Source organism: Malaclemys terrapin, chromosome 15 (genome assembly GCF_027887155.1).
Source record: "Malaclemys terrapin pileata isolate rMalTer1 chromosome 15, rMalTer1.hap1, whole genome shotgun sequence".
In the NCBI taxonomy this organism is placed as follows: Eukaryota; Metazoa; Chordata; order Testudines; family Emydidae; genus Malaclemys; species Malaclemys terrapin.
This window is the reverse complement of record NC_071519.1, coordinates 2,637,489-2,656,427: the sequence shown is the minus strand read 5'-3', so window position 1 is coordinate 2,656,427 and position 18,939 is coordinate 2,637,489. Positions and strand designations below refer to the sequence as shown.

Below are 18,939 nucleotides of genomic sequence, written 5' to 3'. Positions count from 1 at the left end.
CTGTCTTGTCCATGCATTGTAAGTGGGATGTTGGGGTGTCCCTGCCCCACCTTGGGCTGACGTGGGACTGAAGGGGCAGGGAACTGGCCCCCGGCCCCATTTTCCGAGCGCAGTGACCCACGGGTAGTGCCTGGCCGTGAATCAGTCACTTATTAAGAACTTTATGTACCTTGCTGGGGATGAAGGCCTGCAAACCCGGGGGGGGGGGAAACAGCTCCATAGCGTGGTGGGCATGGGGACAGGCGCAGGGCCGGCTCCAGGGTTTTGGCCGCCCCAAGCAGCCAAAAAAAAAAAAAAAAAAGCCGCGATCGCGATCTGCGGCGACAATGCGGCGGGAGGTCCTTCGCTCCCAGCGGGAGTGAGGGCCCCTCCGCCGAATTGCCGCCGAATAGCTGGACCTGCCGCCCCTCTCCGGAGTGGCCGCCCCAAGCACCTGCTTGCTAAGCTGGTGCCTGGAGCCGGCCCTGGACAGGCGGATAGATAGTGGGGCGGACATTGGGACAGGTGGAGAGTGCCAGGGGAGAGTGCCCCCTGCTGCCCCCGCCCCGCTCCCTGCCCCACAGCGCCCCCTAGTGCTGGTCTCTCATCCAGCCACTGGCCAGCTCTGACCCTACTCAGCCTCATCAGCGATTCTGTGGCTTGGGGGTTGGGGGGGCATAAGGTTATTCCCAGGGCCCTGAGTCACTTCCCATTTCCCCCTTGGGGGGGGCTTCCTGATGTAAGGAGAAAGGGGAACCGGGGCCATCAGCATCCGATCTGATCTGCGAACCGGGAAAAGCCACAGAGGCCCCGGCCCCGTGGGAGGAGGGATTGGGGGGGTGGAGGTGGGGGACAGTTTCTCTATGTCTCGGGCACACGATAGCAAGTGGGTGCAGTCCCGTCCCCCCCCCCCCCCCCCCGCGTTCCCTGGAGCCTTGCGACCTGCAGGGGACGACTCGAGCCTGCGGGGAAAGGGATCTTCCAGAGCTCCCAACCAAGGGCCCATCTACCCTGGCATCCCGCCTCCTCCCTGGGGTCTCTCCGGGAGAGCAGTGGGGGCTGGTGGGTTAGAGCAGGGGGGGCTGGGAGCCAGGACTCCTGGGATCTCTCCCCGGCTCTGGGAGGGGAGTGGGGGCTGGTGGTCAGAGCAGGGGGGCTGGGAGCCAGGACTCCTGGGATCTCTCCCCGGCTCTGGGAGGGGAGTGAGGGCTGGTGGGTTAAGGCAGGGGGCGGGGGAGCTGGGAGCCAGGACTCTGGGTTCTTTCCCCGGCTCTGGGAGGGGAGTGAGGTCGGGTGGGTGAGTGCACGAAGGGCTGGGAGGCAGGACTCCTGGGTTCTCTCACTGGGTCTAGAAGGGGATTGGACCCTCGTGGTGGAGGGGCAGCAGTGGCAGGACACCTGGGTTCTCTCCCTGTCCCTTTAATATTTCTGAGGTCACCCTGGGCCTGTTTTCTCCCCACTCTATACAGGAGGAATATTTACAGATCAAAGTGCTCCTGGAGGGGAAGCAGGGAGCCAGTCACCGGAGGGGTAGAGGCCTCCTTTGCGGTGGATTAAGGGAACAAGAGAACAGAGGGGGTCAGGCCCTCCAGCACCAGGAGAGAAGTAAAGAGCCCAAGAGGCAGGGAGTGAAGGTATGAGACAATGGAGGTGTAGAACCCCCCCCCCCCAAAGTTGGGAGGAATAGACTGAAGCAATTGAGGTCAAGAGAAGGGAATTGGGGGGATGGAGGGGTAGTGCCGGGGGGGAGGGATCGGGAGGATGGAGGAGGGATCAGGGGGATAGAGGGGGTAGCGCTGAAGGGAGATGGAGGGGGGAACGGGGGATGGAGGCGTAGTGCTGGGGGGGAGGCAGCAGGGGGATGGAGGAGCGATTGGGGGGATCAGGGGATGGAGGAGGGAACAGGAGGTTGGAGGAAGGAACGGGGGGTATCGGGGGGATGGAGGGGAGGAATGGGAGATGCAGGGGTAGTGCCGGGGGGAGGGAGCAGGGTCGGGGGAATGGAGGAGGGAATGGGGCATGGAGGGGTAGCGACAGCGGGGAGGAAATGGGGGGATGGAGGAGGGATCGGGGGATGGAGGAGGGAGTGGGGGGATGGAGGGGTAGCGCCAGGGGAGGAGGGAACGGGGGAATGGAGGGGGGAACAGGGGGATGGAGGAGGGAACGGGGATGGAGGGGTAGTGCCGGGGGGGAGGGAACGGGGGGACGGAGGAGGGAACGGGGGGTATCGGGGGGATGGTGGGGAGGAACGGGAGATGGAGGGGTAGTGCCGGGGGGGAGGGAGTGGGGGGATGGAGGAGGGAACGGGGGGACGGAGGAGGGAACGGGGGGTATCGGGGGGATGGTGGGGAGGAATGGGAGATGGAGAGGTAGTGCCGGGGGGAGGGAGCAGGGTTGGGGGGATGGAGGAGGGAATGGGGGGATGGAGGGGTAGCACCAGGGGAGGAGGGAGCGGGGGGATGGAGGGAGGAACAGGGGGATGGAGAGGGAAGAGGGGATGGAGGGGGAACAGGGGGATGGAGGGGGAACGGGGGGATGGAGGCAGAAGCGGGGGATAGAGGAGGGAGTAGCGGGATGGAGGAGCGATTGGGGGGATGGGGGAGGTGTTGTACTTAAAGTACTACACAGGATTTTTTCAGGGGGAATAAGGCAAAACGCCACATTTATTAGTAATACATGTATTCATTAACACTGTATTATATGCATATAATATATTACATTTACACTCACACACACACACAAACACACTCCGTCTTGTTGTTACCAATTAGTTGCTCCCCTTAACTTCACTGGCCAGGTGAGTTAGATGGGGGAGGGGGTGGAGCCGGGCTTCTGCCGATCCGGATCGATGCTCCCATGTTGACAAGACGAGACCCGGGGTCCTCTGCAAGACACCTCACTTTTATAGCAGCTTCCCTCTTATGCAAATCTAGACCAGATTCAAACTCTGTGTCTGTGTCCATTGGTCCTTTGTGCTGCTTTTTTTGAGTGTTGTCCCAATGCTGCAAAGAGGGTGTTTCCAAAAGAAGGTGCTGGCTTCTAACCCCCGAGGCCGTCGGTATGTCTGCTTGTCTTTAATGAGCCCACTTGACACGTTTTATTGTCCTTGGGTCTGGCTCCCAGCCCCTCTCCAACAGTTGAGGCTGTCTGGAGGTGCTGCCTTCCATGCCTTGCTCATCCACACCTCATTCATTCAACAGGGCAATTGATTAAGAGTGGGGGGGGGGAGAGCTCTTGTTCTACTGCTAGCAAAAAGAATTTTTTCTTCTATCTTATTCTATCCTTAGGGGCTATAATATTATACCAAGGGCAATGCAAAGTTTCTAAATGAGGCTTTGATACAAAGTCCAATGAAAACAGAGGTCACACGTGGGTAGACCCACCACAAGGTTAGATAGGGTTACCATATTTCAACAAGCAAAAAAGAGGACGGGAGGAGCCCCGCCCTAGCCCTGCCCCTGCCCCTCCCACTTCCCGCCCCCCCAGAACCCCCAACCCTCCCCCCGTTCCTTGTCCCCTGACTGCCCCCTCCTGGGACCCCTGCCCCTAACTGCCCCCCGGGACTCCACTCCCTATCTAAGCCTCCTTGCCTCTTGTCCCCTGACTGCCCCAACCCTTATCCACACCCCCACCCCCAGACAGACCCCTGGGACTCCCACGCCCCATCCAACCACTCCCCACCCCCTGACAGCCCCCCCCAGAACTCCCAGCCCCCTACCTCCCGCTCCTTGTCCCCTGACTGCCCCCTCCTGGGACCCCTGCTCCTAACTGCCCTCCAGAACCCCACCCCCTACCTAAGACTCCCTGTTCCTTGTCCCCTAACTGCCCCTCCTAAGACCCCCCCCCAACTGCCCCCCAGGACCCTACCCCCTACCTGTACCCTGACTGCCCAAAACTTTCTCCACTCCCCTCCAAAAGCCCCCCCCCCGTTTCTTGACTGCCCCCTCCAGAACCTCCCTGTCCCTTCTCCTGCCCCCCCTTACCCTGCTGCTCAGAACAGGGTGTTGGGCTCTGTGCCAGCCGGACACATGGCTGAGCTCCCCAGCACAACACAAAACCCGGTCCCTGGCCCTGCACAGGGTTGCCGGAGCGGGCTGCAGGAGGAGGAGCTGCCGGCCGGCTCAGAATGCAGGGAGGGGGGGTGGGAGGAGGAAGCTGCTCCGGAGTCCAGCCTGCTCGCTCTGCCGGGGGAGGGGGAAATCCCGGACATTGTGAGTGCTTTACAAATTCCCCCCGGACGCTATTTTTAGCACACAAAAGGAGGACATGTCCGGGTAAATCCGGACGAATGGTAACCCTAGGTTAGATGAAGAGGCACAATGTAAAGACATATGAAAATTATCAGAGATTGATCTACATTGTCCCCCTTTTGACCTCTCAAGAACAATTCTTGAGTGGTCACCATATAAATCTTTTGTATTTGTTGCCCCAAACCAAACAATTATAACCAGGTGAATATAACTAAAACCATTACAATTGACTAAACACCAGATATAACATAAACACAAATGCAAACAATTATAATTATAATAATTGGACTTAAACTAACAATTAGTTGCTAAAATGTTGTAGAATTTCCTGTTTTTAACAGTTGTTTTTAGAGGTTTTTGGGGACCTGAAAGATGGGGCCATACAATTATGGGCCAAGGTCTTACAGGTTATGGGGGCCCAAGAATTACCCTTCAGGGCTTGGGGAAATAGAACCAGAGTGCATAGAGGAAAGTGTGGAATGAATAATAATACAAGCAAATGTAACTAACAATACAAATGTATCAAGAAAAAAAATTAACAACAAAATGATTATTAGAGAACCTGACAAAACAAAACAACCCTGATGCACTGGGGACCAAAGTTTTTTGGACACAAGTGGTGATTGATAAATTGGATGGACATGGGGGAAGTAGAGAGAGGAAAAGACATTTGCCCTGTCTAGTGTAGTATCCCCTCTCTCTCTGGACCCAATGCTAACACAGGACACCACTAGAGACAGACACAGAACATGCAACTAGGGTTACCATACGTCCGGATTTTCCCGGACATGTCCGGCTTTTGGGGGCTCAAATCCCCGTCCGGGGGGAAATCCCCAAAAGCCGGGCATGTCCGGGAAAATCGGGAGGGAGGGCTGGGCCGGGGTCGCGGGGCCGGGCCGGGAGCCGGGCCGGGGCCGCGGGGTCGGGCCGCTGGGGGGGTGCGCTGGGCCGCGGGGCCGGGAGCCGGGGGGTCGGGCCGGGAGCCGGGCCGCCGGGGGGGTGCGCTGGGCCGCGGGGCCGGGCCGGGAGCCGGGCCGGGGCCGCGGGGCCGGGCCGCCGGGGGCTGCGCTGGGCCGCGGGTCCGGGGGGGTCCACGGGGCCGGGGGGTCGGGCCGGGAGCCGGGCCGCCGGGGGGGTGCGCTGGGCCGCGGGGCCGGGAGCCGGGGGGTCGGGCCGGGAGCCGGGCCGCCGGGGGGGTGCGCTGGGCCGTGGGGTCGGGCCGCCGGGGGGGTGCGATGGGCCGCCGGGGCCGGGATCCGGGGGGTGCGCTGGGCCGCCGGGGCCGGGAGCCGGGGGGGGTGCGCCGGGCCGCCAGGGGCCGGCCGGCAGTGCTGGGCGGGCCGGGGGTGGTCGGCCGGGGGCCAGGGCCGGCACCCCAGGGCCCGAGCCGACCCAGGCTGGAGCCGCCGGGGGGGCCAGCCTGGGCCGCACCTCCTCCCCCCACACCTCCCCTTACCTGCCCAGGCTTCCCGCGAATTAAATGTTCGCGGGAAGCAGGGGAGGGGGCGGAGACTTTGGGGAGGGGGCGGAGTTGGGGCGGGGGAGGGGGCGGGGCTGGGGGCGGGGCCGGGGCCCCGTGGAGTGTCCTCCTTTTGGAGGCACAAAATATGGTAACCCTAGTGCAACACAGAACACTGAACACAGACTTTGTCGTGACACTATAACCATGGTATTTTATCACTCTTCAGCTGGTACCAGCTCTCCTGATGTTCTGGTTCGGAGCCTGAAAGATAGAAGCTTGGAAACAAATTAGCACAGTGCTTTCACCCTGGCAGAACCTGCTTAGTCCCTGCCACAGTGTGTTTGGTACTTGGGGCTGCACAAATGCTAATTAAGTGGTGCATTTTTTGTGAGTGTAAATCCTCCCTTTCTCTCAGTAAAAGGGCGTTAACACTCCATCTAGAAAAAAATTTTGTTTTAAAATCTCCAGCCATTTTGCCATGGCCTGGAGATCTGAGGCAGAAGCAGGCACTGTTGTTAACTGTTTTAATGGCATTTTGGCCCTAGGAGGAGGAATTTACCCAAATATCCCCCTTCCCAATCTCCAGAGGGGTCCCAAAGGTCTGTCCCCTTCTGGGGTCTCAAATGTTTCTTCTCCTGATGTTCCTGCTGCTGTAAGATTTGAGAGTGCTGTTTTAACTCTCTGTACCCAGCCTGTTTTTTAGTTTCTTTATCTGTTGCTTGCCTGGGCCCGATCCTGCTTTTTTTAATAAACAGTTTTTTTTTTATGGGCACAAGCCTTGTTCCACTACTAATTTAGCAAGGAGGGTGGGCTTTCCAACTAGCCCCCACCCTTCCTGGTCCCATTCCTTAAACATTTTCTTTAAAATTGTGAAATTACCACAATATTACTTACAAAAAAAACCAAACAAACATAAACCACACTACACTGCCCAAACTCCTATATCCTTCAGAGTTTGGTTTAACAGAACAAGATCTGTATCTTATGTTTTTAACCCACTCTGGGCCAGAGGGAGAGACGCTAAGCTTCCCTCTGTATTACTCGGTCTGCTACCACCGAGGGTTCATACACCAATTATACAAATCCTTCCCCGGATTAGATCCTTCCCCGGATCAGAGTGAGAAACACTAAGTTCTCCTCTTTAGCTCAGTCATGAACACAATTGAAACCTAAACTCCTATATCCTTCAGAGTTTGGTTAATTAACTGAAAGTTTACGCTCTTTTTCCTGTAGTGCCAGGCTTGCTAAAGCTGGCGGTGTGCACACCAGTTTGATAATAACTGTGGGTTCTATGCTTGCTCCCCCTTCCGCATTCTCCACCAAAATGTTGTACTTAAAGTCCTGCCCAGGATCTTTTCAGGGGGAATAAGGCAAAACGCCACATTTATTAGTAATACATGTATTCATTAACACTGTATTATATGCATATAATATATTACACTTACACTCACACACACACACACACACACAAACACACTCCGTCTTGTTGTTACCAATTAGTTGCTCCCCTTAACTTCACTGGCCAGGTGAGTTAGATGGGGGAGGGGGTGGAGCCGGGCTTCTGCCGATCCGGATCGATGCTCCCATGTTGACAAGACGAGACCCGGGGTCCTCTGCAAGACACCTCACTTTTATAGCAGCTTCCCTCTTATGCAAATCTAGACCAGATTCAAACTCTGTGTCTGTGTCCATTGGTCCTTTGTGCTGCTTTCTTTTGAGTGTTGTCCCAATGCTGCAAAGAGGGTGTTTCCAAAAGAAGGTGCTGGCTTCTAACCCCCGAGGCTGTCGGTATGTCTGCTTGTCTTTAATGAGCCCACTTGACACGTTTTATTGTCCTTGGGTCTGGCTCCCAGCCCCTCTCCAACAGTTGAGGCTGTCTGGAGGTGCTGCCTTCCATGCCTTCCTCATTCACACCTCATTCATTCAACAGGGCAATTGATTAAGAGTGGGGGGGGGGAGAGCTCTTGTTCTACTGCTAGCAAACAGAATTTTTTTTTTATCTTATTCTATCCTTAGGGGCTATAATATTATACCAAGGGCAATGCAAAGTTTTTAAATGAGGCTTTAATACAAAGTCCCATGAAAACAGAGGTCACACGTGGGTAAACCCACCACAAGGTTATATGAAAAGGCACAATGTAAAAACATAAAAATTATCAAAAATTAATCTACAGAGGGAGCAGGGGATGGAGGGGTAAGTGCCTGGGGGGAGGGAACGGGGAATGGAGGAGCAATTGGGGGGATGGAGGGTTAGCACCGGGGGAGGAGGGAGTGGGGGGATGGAGGGGGAGCAGGGGGATGGAGGGGTAGTGCCAGGGGAGGAGGGAACGGGGGATGGAGGAGAGATCGGGGAGATGGAGGGGTAGTGCCTGGGGGGAGGGAGTGGGGGGATGGAGGAGGGAACGGGGGGACGGAGGAGGGAACGGGGGGACGGAGGAGGGAACGGGGGGTATCGGGGGGATGGTGGGGAGGAACGGGAGATGGAGGGGTAGTGCCGGGGGAGGGAGCAGGGTCGGGGGAATGGAGGAGGGAACGGGGCATGGAGGGGTAGCGACAGCAGGGAGGAAATGGGGGGATGGAGGGAGGAGCAGTGGGATGGAGGAGGGAAGAGGGGATGGAGGGGTAGTGCCGGGGAGGGGCTGGGGGGATGGAGGGAAGAACGGGGGGATGGAGGAGGGATCGGGGAGATGGAGGGGGAACGGGGGGATGGAGGCAGAAGCAGGGGATAGAGGAGGGAGTAGCGGGATGGAGGAGCGATTGGGGGGATGGAGGAGGGAGCAGGGGATGAAGGGGTAGTGCCTGGGGGGAGGGAACGGGGGATGGAGGAGTGATTGGGGGGATGGAGGGTTAGCACCGGGGGAGGAGGGAGTGGGGGGATGGAGGGAGGAGCAGGAGGATGGAGGGGTAGCGCCAGGGGAGGAGGGAATGGGGGATGAAGGAGGGATCGGGGGGATTGTGGGGGGAATGGGGGATGGAGGCATAGTGCCGGGGAGGAGGGAACGGGGGATGGAGGAGCGATTGGGGGGATGGAGGGTTAGCACCTGGGGAGGAGGGAGCAGGGGGATGGAGGAGGGATTGGGGGGATGGAAGAGGAGTGTCCTGGCCCCCTTATCCCACCCTCTGCATCCATACCCCCTCCCTAAATGTCCACCCCCCCAGCTGCCCCCCTTGCCCGCCCCCCTGCACCATGGGCAAGGACTACGACGATTTCCAGTCACTCGAGCCGGACGATGGGACCTGTGCCCCGAGCGGGAGAGGTAGGGGGTGGGGCCTGGGAGAGGTGGGGATGGGGGTGGGGAGTTGGGGTATCACAGAGGTGGAAGAACATCTGGGGCGGGGGGAATCCAGGCCAGGAGAGAAGGGGTGGGGTGGGGCGAGGGGGGTCACGCCCCATAGGATGGGGAAGGGGATGAATCTGAGCCACTAAGCCCCACACTGGTATCTCCGGACTCCTGGGTCCCTGGCTCGTCCCCCCACTCCCGGACTCCTGGGTCCCTGGCTCGTCCCCCCACTCCCGGACTCCTGGGTCCCTCTAAGGGGCAGTGGGTGGGCTTGGAAGGGGGCGGTGATCGGTGGTGGCCCACCCACCTCAGTGATGGTCTCTCTCCCTCTCCAGCGTTCCCGCCCCGGCACTGGGGCTGGCAGCGTCTCTGCGCCTCCCCCCGGCCGCTCCAAGCCCTGCTGGCGCTGTGCGTCGGGCTCAGCATCGGGACCATCGCGCTGGCTGTCAGCAGTGAGTGCCCCGTATGAGAACCCGGCAGATGCGCGTGCAAGGGCGTGCCAAAGGAGAGGCGAGTGTGTAAAGATGTGGGGGTGGAGTGTGCGAGGCAGGGGTGAGCGTGCAAGGCGAGGAGCACGTGTGCCAGGCTGGTAGTGATCCCTGCCAGGAGGGGGTGTGCAAGGCCTGGGTGGGCGTGCGAGGCCTCCGGGGGTGCACAAGCGAGGTGGGCACAAGCCCGCAGAGCCTAGTTCTCCATTTGCATGTCACGCTCACGGATCCTCCTGAGCTGTCACGGGGCAAGAGTGCAAACCCCCCCCGCCATGGGGGGATGCAGTGGGTGCAGGGGAGGGGCAGAAAGAGGGGGTGGGGGTCTAGAGAGAGGGGTCTTGGGGGCGGGAGCAGGAGGGTCTGGGACCGGCTCTCACCCCTTCCCCCCCGGCTGTCCCCCACCCCCAGACTCCAGGCTGGGCGCGGAGCAGCAGGGGACGCGGGGGGCGCTGGCCAGCGTGAACCAGAGCCTGAGCGCAGAGCTCGAGGGGATGGCTCGGAGCGGTGAGTGGGGGAGGGGGGCTGGCAGGGAAGGGGGGAGAGGAAGGGGGGCAGGGAACAGAAGGGAGAGGGTGGTGAGGAGGGGAGGGGGGATCAGAGGGGAGGGGGTTGGTGAGGAGGGGAGGGGGAATCAGAGGGGAGGGCGTTGGTGAGGAGGGGAAGGGGGGATCAGAGGGGAGGAGGTTGGTGGGGGGCGGGGATCAGAAGGGAGGAGGTTGGTAAGGAGGGGAGGGGGATCAGAGGGAGAAGGGGGTGGTGAGGGGGGGAGGGGGGATCAGAGGGGAGGGAGTTGGTGGGGGGGCGGGGATCAGAGGGGAGGGGGTTGGTCAGGAGGAGGGAGGAGGATCAGAGGGGAGGGGGTTGTGGGGAGGGGGATCAGAGGGGAGGGGTTTGGTGGGGACGGGGCGGGGATTAGATGGGAGGGGATTGGTGAGGAAGGGGAGGGAGATCAGAGGGGGAAGAGGTTGGTGAGGAGAGGGGAGGGGGGATCAGAGGGGAGGGGGTTGGTGAGGAGGGGGAGGGAGATCAGAGGGGAGGGGGTTGGTGAGGAGGGGGCGGGGATTAGAGGGGAGGGGATTGGTGAGGAGGGGGAGGGAGATCAGAGGGGGAAGAGGTTGGTGAGGAGAGGGGAGGGGGGATCAGAGGGGAGGGGATTGGTGAGGAGGGGAGGGAGATCAGAGGGGGAAGGGGTTAGTGAGGACGGGGAGTGGGGATCAGAGGGGAGGGCATTGGTGAGGAGGGGGAGGGGATCAGAGGGGAGGAGGTTGGTGCGGGGGTGGGGATTAGAGGGGAGGGGGTTGGTCAGGAGGAGGGAGGAGGATCAGAGAGGGAGGCGGCTGGTGAGGAGGGGGAGAGGATCAAAGGGGAGGGGATTGTGGGGAGGGGGTGGGGATTAGAGGGGAGGGGATTGGTGAGGAGAGGGGAGGGGGGATCAGAGGGGAGGGGGTTGGTGAGGAGGGGGCGGGGATTAGAGGGGAGGAGGTTGGTGGGGGGGCGGGGATCAGAGGGGAGGGGGTTGGTGAGGAGAGCGGAGGGGGGATCAGAGGGGAGGGGATTGGTGAGGAGGGGGAGGGGATCAGAGGGGAGGAGGTTGGTGGGGGGGCGGGGATCAGAGGGGAGGGGGTTGGTCAGGAGGAGGGAGGAGGATCAGAGGGGGAGGGGGCTGGTGAGGAGGGGGAGGGGATCAGAGGGGAGGAGGTTGTGGGGAGGGGGATCAGAGGGGAGGGGGTTGGTAGGGAGGGGGTTGGTAAGGAGCGGGAGGGGGGATCCGCGGGGAGGAGGTTGGTGAGGAGAGGGGAGGGGGGATCAGAGGGGAGGGGGTTGGTGAGGAGGAGGAGGGGATCAGAGGGGAGGAGGTTGGTGGGGGGGCGGGGATCAGAGGGGAGGGGTCTGGTGAGGAGAGGGAAGGGGGGGATCAGAGGGGAGGGGGAATCAGAGGGGAGGGGGAATCAGAGGGAGGGGTCTGGTGAGGAGGGGGAAGGGGGGGATCAGAGGGGGAGGGGGCTGATGGGGAGGGGGAGGGGAGCAGGACCCCCCTCAGCACCCCATCCCCTCCCCGTAGTGCACATCTTGCAGGACAAGCTGACCCATGTGGCCGGGTCCCTGGATAAAGCAAAGGAAAATTCAATCCAAGGTGAGTGTGTGTGTGTGGGGGGGGTTGCCAGCAGGGGGCGTTGTGTGTGTGTGTGGGGTGTGTGTGTATGTGTGTGTAGGATTCCCCAGCAGGGGGCGCTGTGTGTGTGTGTGGGGGGGTTCCCCAGCAGGGGGCGCTGTGTGTGTGTGTGTGTGTGTGTGTGTGTGTGTGTGTGTGTGTAGGGTTCCCCAGCAGGGGGCGCTCTGTGTGTGTGTGTGTGTGTGTGTGTGTGTGTGTGTGTGTGTGTGTGTAGGGTTCCCCAGCAGGGGGCGCTGTGTGTGTGTGTGTGTGTGTAGGGTTACCCAGCAGGGGGCGCTGTGTGTGCATGGGGGGGAGGTGTGGAGGGTTCCCAGCAAGGGGTGCTGTGTGGGGGGCGGGTTCCCCAGCAGGGGGCGCTGTGTGTGTGTGTGGGGGGGGGGTGGCAGGTTCCCCAGCAGGGGGCGCTGTGTGTGTGTGTGTGTGGAGGGTTCCCAGCAGGGGGTGCTGTGTGGGGGGCAGGTTCCCCAGCAGGGGGCGCTGTGTGGGGGGGGCTGTGTGGGGCGGGGTTCCCCAGCAGAGGGCGCTGTGTGTGTGTGTGTTGGGGGGTTCCCCAGCAAGGGGCACTGTGGGTGGGAGGGCTGTGTGTGTGTGTGGGGGGTTCCCCAGCAAGGGGCACTGTGTGTGTGTGTGGGGGGGGGTGGCGGGTTCCCCAGCAGGGAGCACTGTGTGTGGGGGGGGGCGGTTCCCCAGCAGGGGTCGCTGTGTGTGTGGGGGCTGTGTGTGGGGGGGGTTCCCCAGCAGAGGACGCTGTGGGGGGGGGGGCTGTGTGTGTGTGGGGGCGGTTCCCCAGCAGGGGTCGCTGTGTGTGTGGGGGCTGTGTGGGGGGGGGGTTCCCCAGCAGAGGGCGCTGTGTGTGTGGGGGGCTGTGTGTGGGGGGGGTTTCCCCAGCAGGGCGTGCTGTATGTGTGTGTGGGGGGGTTCTCCAGCAGGGGGCGCTGTGGGGGGGCTGGTTCCCCAGCAGGGGGCTCTGTGTGTGGGGGGGGGTTCCCCAGCAGGGGTCGCTGTGGGGAGGGGCTGCGTGGGGGGGGGTTCCCCAGCAGGGGGTGCTGTATGTGTGTGTGTGGGGGGGTTCGCCAGCAGGGGGTGTTGTGTGTGTGGGTGTGTGTGTGTGTGTGTGTGTGTGTGTGTGTAGGATTCCCCAGCAGGGGGCGCTGTGTGTGTGTGTGGGGGGGTTCCCCAGCAGGGGGCGCTGTGTGTGTGTGTGTGTAGGGTTCCCCAGCAGGGGGCGCTGTGTGTGTGTGTGTGTGTGTGTAGGGTTACCCAGCAGGGGGGTGCTGTGTGTGCGTGGGGGGGGAGGTGTGGAGGGTTCCCAGCAGGGGGTGCTGTGTGGGGGGCGGGTTCCCCAGCAGGGGGCGCTGTGTGTGTGTGGGGGGGTGTGTGGTGGCAGGTTCCCCAGCAGGGGGCGCTGTGTGTGTGTGTGTGGAGGGTTCCCAGCAGGGGGTGCTATGTGGGGGGCAGGTTCCCCAGCAGGGGGCGCTGTGTGGGGGGGGCTGTGTGGGGCGGGGTTCCCCAGCAGAGGGCGCTGTGTGTGTGTGTGTTGGGGGGTTCCCCAGCAAGGGGCACTGTGGGTGGGAGGGCTGTGTGTGTGTGGGGGGGGTTCCCCAGCAAGGGGGACTGTGTGTGTGTGGGGGGGGTGGCGGGTTCCCCAGCAGGGAGCACTGTGTGTGTGGGGGGGCAGTTCCCCAGCAGGGGTCGCTGTGTGTGGGGGGGCTGTGTGTGTGTGGGGTTCCCCAGCAGAGGACGCTGTGTGTGGGGGGGGCTGTGTGTGGGGGGGGGTTCCCCAGCAGGGGGTGCTGTATGTGTATGTGTGTGGGGGGGTTCTCCAGCAGGGGGCGCTGTGGGGGGGCTGGCTCCCCAGCAGGGGGCTCTGTGTGTGGGGGGGGGTTCCCCAGCAGGGGTCGCTGTGGGGGGGGGCTGTGTGTGGGGGGGTTCCCCAGCAGGGGGTGCTGTATGTGTGTGTGTGGGGGGGTTCTCCAGCAGGGGGCGCTGTGGGGGGCGGGTTCCCCAGCAAGGGACGCTAACACCCCCGTCTCCTCCCTCCCCCCCCAGCTCAGCAGCAGCTGGAGGAGCAGGTCGGGGTGCTGCGGGACTCTCTGAACTCGCTCAACTGTGACTTGATCGAACTGAAATCCAACGGTGAGTGGCCGGGGGGGACCGGGATGGGGGGGCTTGGTGTGGGGGAACTCCCAGCAACGCCAGCCACAGCCTCTCCCAGCAGGGGGCGCCGTGGGGAGCGGGGCAGGGCGGCTGGCTGCGGGGGGAGCTCCCGGCTACGCCTGTCCCAGCCTCTCTCAGCAGGGGGCGCCATGGGGAGCGGGGTGGGAGCACTGGCTTCTGGGGTTCGGGGGGGGTGGACGATTGTCTCCCCCACTGACTTCGCCCGGTCCCCCAGGGAGCCGGGCCGGGTGCTGCCCCAGGGGTTGGCTGCGCTTCGGGGACAGCTGTTACTGGTTCTCCGGCAAGCAGAAGACCTGGGAGGAATCGAACCTGTACTGCAAAGCCCAGAACTCCCACCTGGTCGTCATCAACACACAGGACGAGCAGGTAGATGGCGGGAGCCCCAGCCTCTCCCAGCAGGGGGCGCCAGCCGTGGGGTGGGCTCCCGGCTCCTCCAGTCCCAGCCTCTCCCAGCAGGGGGCGCCGTGGGGCGCGGGGCGGGCTCCCGGCTCCTCCAGCCCCGGCCTCTCCCAGCAGGGGGCGCCGTGGGGCGCGGGGCGGGCTCCCGGCTCCTCCAGCCCCGGCCTCTCCCAGCAGGGGGCGCCGTGGGGCGCGGGGCGGGCTCCCGGCTCCTCCAGCCCCGGCCTCTCCCAGCAGGGGGCGCCGTGGGGCGCGGGGCGGGCTCCCGGCTCCTCCAGCCCCGGCCTCTCCCAGCAGGGGGCGCCGTGGGGCGCGGGCCGGGCTCCCGGCTCCTCCAGCCCCGGCCTCTCCCAGCAGGGGGCGCCGTGGGGCGCGGGCCGGGCTCCCGGCTCTTCCAGCCCCGGCCTCTCCCAGCAGGGGGCGCCGTGGGGCGCGGGGCGGGCTCCCGGCTCCTCCAGCCCCGGCCTCTCCCAGCAGGGGGCGCCGTGGGGCGCGGGGCGGGCTCCCGGCTCCTCCAGCCCCGGCCTCTCCCAGCAGGGGGCGCCGTGGGGCGCGGGGCGGGCTCCCGGCTCCTCCAGCCCCGGCCTCTCCCAGCAGGGGGCGCCGTGGGGCGCGGGCCGGGCTCCCGGCTCCTCCAGCCCCGGCCTCTCCCAGCAGGGGGCGCCGTGGGGCGCGGGGCGGGCTCCCGGCTCCTCCAGCCCCGGCCTCTCCCAGCAGGGGGCGCCGTGGGGCGCATGCCTGAAATAATCCTGCGCCCATTATTTTCCCGTGGCAGCTGTATATGCAGCAGGAGACGGTCCCTTTGTACACCTGGATCGGTTTGTCCAATAAAAGCGGCCGGTGGCAGTGGGTCGACGGTTCCGTCTACACCATGGACACCCGGTGAGCAGCCCGGATTGGCCTCCCTCGGCCTCCCCACCGAGCCCCCCACTTCCTGTGTCCGTCCGTCCGTCCCCGGGAGACTCTCTCCACCCCACACTTCTCCCGGATTGCCCAGGTTAATCCTGAATCCCGCCGAATCTTGGCCTTTGATTTCCTCGTCCGATCGGCGCCAAATTCACGGTCAAATCGAATCGATCCTAATCCAGTCCCATCTCGTTCGTTACCTCGATTATCTAAGCCAGGGGTCGGCAGCCTTTCAGCAGTGGGGTGCCGAGTCTTCATTTATTCACTCTAATTTAAGGTTTCGCGTGCCAGTCATACATTTTAACGTTTTTAGAAGGTCTCTTTCTATAAGTCTATAATATAGAACTAAACTATTGTTGTATGTAAAGTAAATAAGGATTTTAAAATGTTTAAGAAGCTTCATTTAAAATTAAATTAAAATGCAGAGCCCCCCAGACCAGGACCCAGGCAGTGTGAGTGCCACTGAAAATCAGCTCGCGTGCCGCCTTCGGCACAGGTGCCATAGGTTGCCTACCCCTGATCTAAGCCAATCTCTGCCCTAATCGCAACTATGAATCCCTTGAAAATAATACGTTCCAACCCCTAATAATATAATTAAATCGAATAATCCAGCTAATCCAATTTTGACCATGCCAATTTTATGAAATCTCTCTTCTAATCCCACACACTCTATCTCCTGATCTACGCCCGTCTCATATTATATCCTCGAATATAAATCCAAATCCAGAACTAGTATTAATTCAGTCCAAATCCTGGTCCAGATCCCAATCCAATACTGATCCAATCGCTCTCCTGACCCAGTCCTGATCCAGATCCAATCCAGATCTAATCCCAATTCAAATCCAAATCCTCACCCAACCCATCCCTGTGCTAATCTGAATCCAGATCTGATTTGATTTCATAACTTCCTAAATCAATCTAATCAGATCCCTAATTCCAACCAATCTGCTCTCTCTGACTCCCATCCTCCCCTCCCCCAGCTCTGCTTTCATTTCAGGGACTGGAGTCCGAATCAGCTGGATAACAGTTCCCCCCAATCCAGTCTCATCTAATCCAGCCTAGTCCAGAAATCTAATCCACACCCCATGTAGCATCGTCTAACCCGGCCTAGTCCAGAAATCTAATCCACACCCAATGTAGCATCGTCTAACCCGGCCTAATCCAGAAATCTAATCCACACCCAATGTAGCATCATCTAACCCGGCCTAGTCCAGAAATCTAATCCACAACCAATGTAGCATCGTCTAACCCGGCCTAGTCCAGAAATCTAATCCACACCCCATGTAGCCTCATCCAACCCAGCCTAATCCAGAAATCTAATCCACACCCCATGTAGCCTCATCCAACCCAGCCTAGTCCAGAAATCTAATCCACACCCCATGTAGCATCGTCTAACCCGGCCTAGTCCAGAAATCTAATCCACACCCCATGTACCATCATCCAACCCAGCCTAATCCAGAAATCTAATCCACACCCCATGTAGCCTCATCCAACCCAGCCTAATCCAGAAATCTAATCCACACCCCATGTAGCCTCATCCAACCCAGCCTAGTCCAGAAATCTAATCCACACCCAATGTAGCATCATCCAACCCGGCCTAATCCAGAAATCTAATCCACACCCCATGTAGCCTCATCTAACCCGGCCTAGTCCAGAAATCTAATCCACACCCCATGTAGCCTCATCCAACCCGGCCTAATCCAGAAATCTAATCCACACCCCATGTAGCCTCATCCAACCCGGCCTAATCCAGAAATCTAATCCACACCCCATGTAGCATCATCCAACCCGGCCTAATCCAGAAATCTAATCCACACCCCATGTAGCATCATCTAACCCGGCCTAGTCCAGAAATCTAATCCACACCCCATGTAGCATCGTCTAACCCGGCCTAATCCAGAAATCTAATCCACACCCCATGTAGCCTCATCCAACCCGGCCTAATCCAGAAATCTAATCCACACCCCATGTAGCATCGTCTAACCCGGCCTAGTCCAGAAATCTAATCCACACCCCATGTAGCATCGTCTAACCCGGCCTAGTCCAGAAATCTAATCCACAACCAATTTATTCAATTTCCCTGGCCAAGGTGTCACCTGGCCTCTAACCCCTTTCTGGGTTCTCATGTTACATGCTCAGGTATTCTCCCTCGGTCAGTCTCCCATCCCCCAATGCAGACTATCCTAGCCACACTCCCCTGTCAGCATTCACAGACCACAGTAAGAACAGTCCCAGTTCGTCACACATGGCATGTGATGTCACGTCATGTCATCTCATCATGTCATGTCACGTCACGTCATGTCATGCCATCTGACGTCATGTCATGCGATGTCAAGTCACGTCATGTCACGTCACGTCACGTCATCTCATGTCATGTCAGCTCATCTCATCCAATGTCCTGCCAAGTCATGTGATGTCATGCCATGACACGTCACTTCACGTCATCTCCTGTGACATCATCCAGGCCAACCCAAATCTCATCCCCATCGCTAGGGCCCGACTTGGGGGAGAGAGATTTCACAATGAGCTTCTTCCGCCTACCCACCCCCCCTCTCCAAAAAGCTTAATCTAAACTAGTCCTAGCCGCTCTAATCTGATACAATCCCATCTCCCTCTCTGGGCTCTACCCGGGGCCCCCAACCAGCCCGTTCCCCTCTCACACTGCCTCCCCGCCAGTGGTTGTGCTCTCATTTCAGGGAGTGGAGGGCAGGCCAGCCCGACGAATCGGACGGCCACGGCCTCGGGGGCGGGGAGGACTGCGTGTACCTGCACGACGACGGGCTCTGGAACAATGCGCAGTGCTCCCGCCGCTACCGCTGGGTGTGCGAGGAGGAACTCAAGGGTTAAGGCCGGCCGGGGGTGGATCCAGGCCTGGGAAGCCAATGGGGGGGAGGGGCTGGGGGAGGGGCTTGGGTGAGTGCTGCCCAATCAGGTATCTGGAGCCATTCAATAAACAAATTGTTCAACGAAACAAGAGCATGAGATGCAGCCACCTCTGGGGCGGGGCGGCTGGTGACACAGGGACCCCTTGCCCGGCGCTGAGATGCAGCCACCTCTGGGGCAGGGTGGCTGGTTATCTAGTGCGACTGTTACACCTCCAAGTAACTGAGGTTGCTGAGGGTGCCGTCATCCCATGAGACCTCCACCATGCTGTGGGGCGCCAGCCCCAAAAAACTGCCTGACTCAGCACCCATGTGGATCTTGGCTGGAATCTGGGTTGCTGATTAAATCTCAGAGCAGAAGGTGCTGGGAGCCAGGACTCCTGGGTTCTCTCCCTGGCTCTGGGAGGGGAGTGGGGGCTGGTGGGTCAGAGCAGGGGGGGCTGGGAGCCAGGATGCCTGGGTTCTCAAGGCTGGTTCTGTTGCTGCTGTGTTTGCGTCTCAGTTAGCTGTTGCAGATCCGGTTTGCTGGCTAGTCCTGGGTGGCGTCCCCAGCTAATTAACACTGGAACTAATTATGATTCTGACAGCGGCATTTGGTGGAGCAGATACACCCCACAGTGGGTGTGGGGGCAGTGAGTCAAGTTCTCCTGGTTGTGATGTGGTTGTGGAATTTTTTGTTTTTTGGTGCAATTAAAACTAAAATCCAGCCTGGCTAGAAAGTCCTTGTGTCTAGGTGAAGAGAACACAGGCGTCCGGGAGGGCAAGAACCCCAGACTCTGGGAGAGAGAGAAACAAGGCATCTGGGAGGGAGAGAACCCCAGATTCTGGGGGGAGAGAGAACCCAGGTGTCCAGGAGGGCGAGAACCTCAGACTCTGGGGGAGAGAGAACCCAGGCATCCAGGAGGGAGAGAACCCAGACTCTGGGACAAAGAACCCAGCTG

The 18,939-nt window shown here is 60.5% G+C and overlaps 1 protein-coding gene across 1 annotated transcript; it reads left to right on the top strand.

Moving 5' to 3' along the window:
- Positions 1-418: 418 nt before the first annotated feature.
- ASGR1 (asialoglycoprotein receptor 1) lies at positions 419-17,999 on the top strand. The gene is made up of 10 exons (XM_054049485.1): positions 419-504; positions 1,449-1,613; positions 8,851-8,948; positions 9,308-9,424; positions 9,869-9,964; positions 11,523-11,594; positions 13,683-13,769; positions 14,026-14,177; positions 14,986-15,092; positions 17,813-17,999. Exons 3-10 carry the CDS (start codon positions 8,879-8,881, stop codon positions 17,961-17,963), a joined length of 852 nt encoding a protein of 283 aa, XP_053905460.1. The 5' UTR covers positions 419-504; positions 1,449-1,613; positions 8,851-8,878; the 3' UTR covers positions 17,964-17,999.
- Positions 18,000-18,939: the final 940 nt, after the last annotated feature.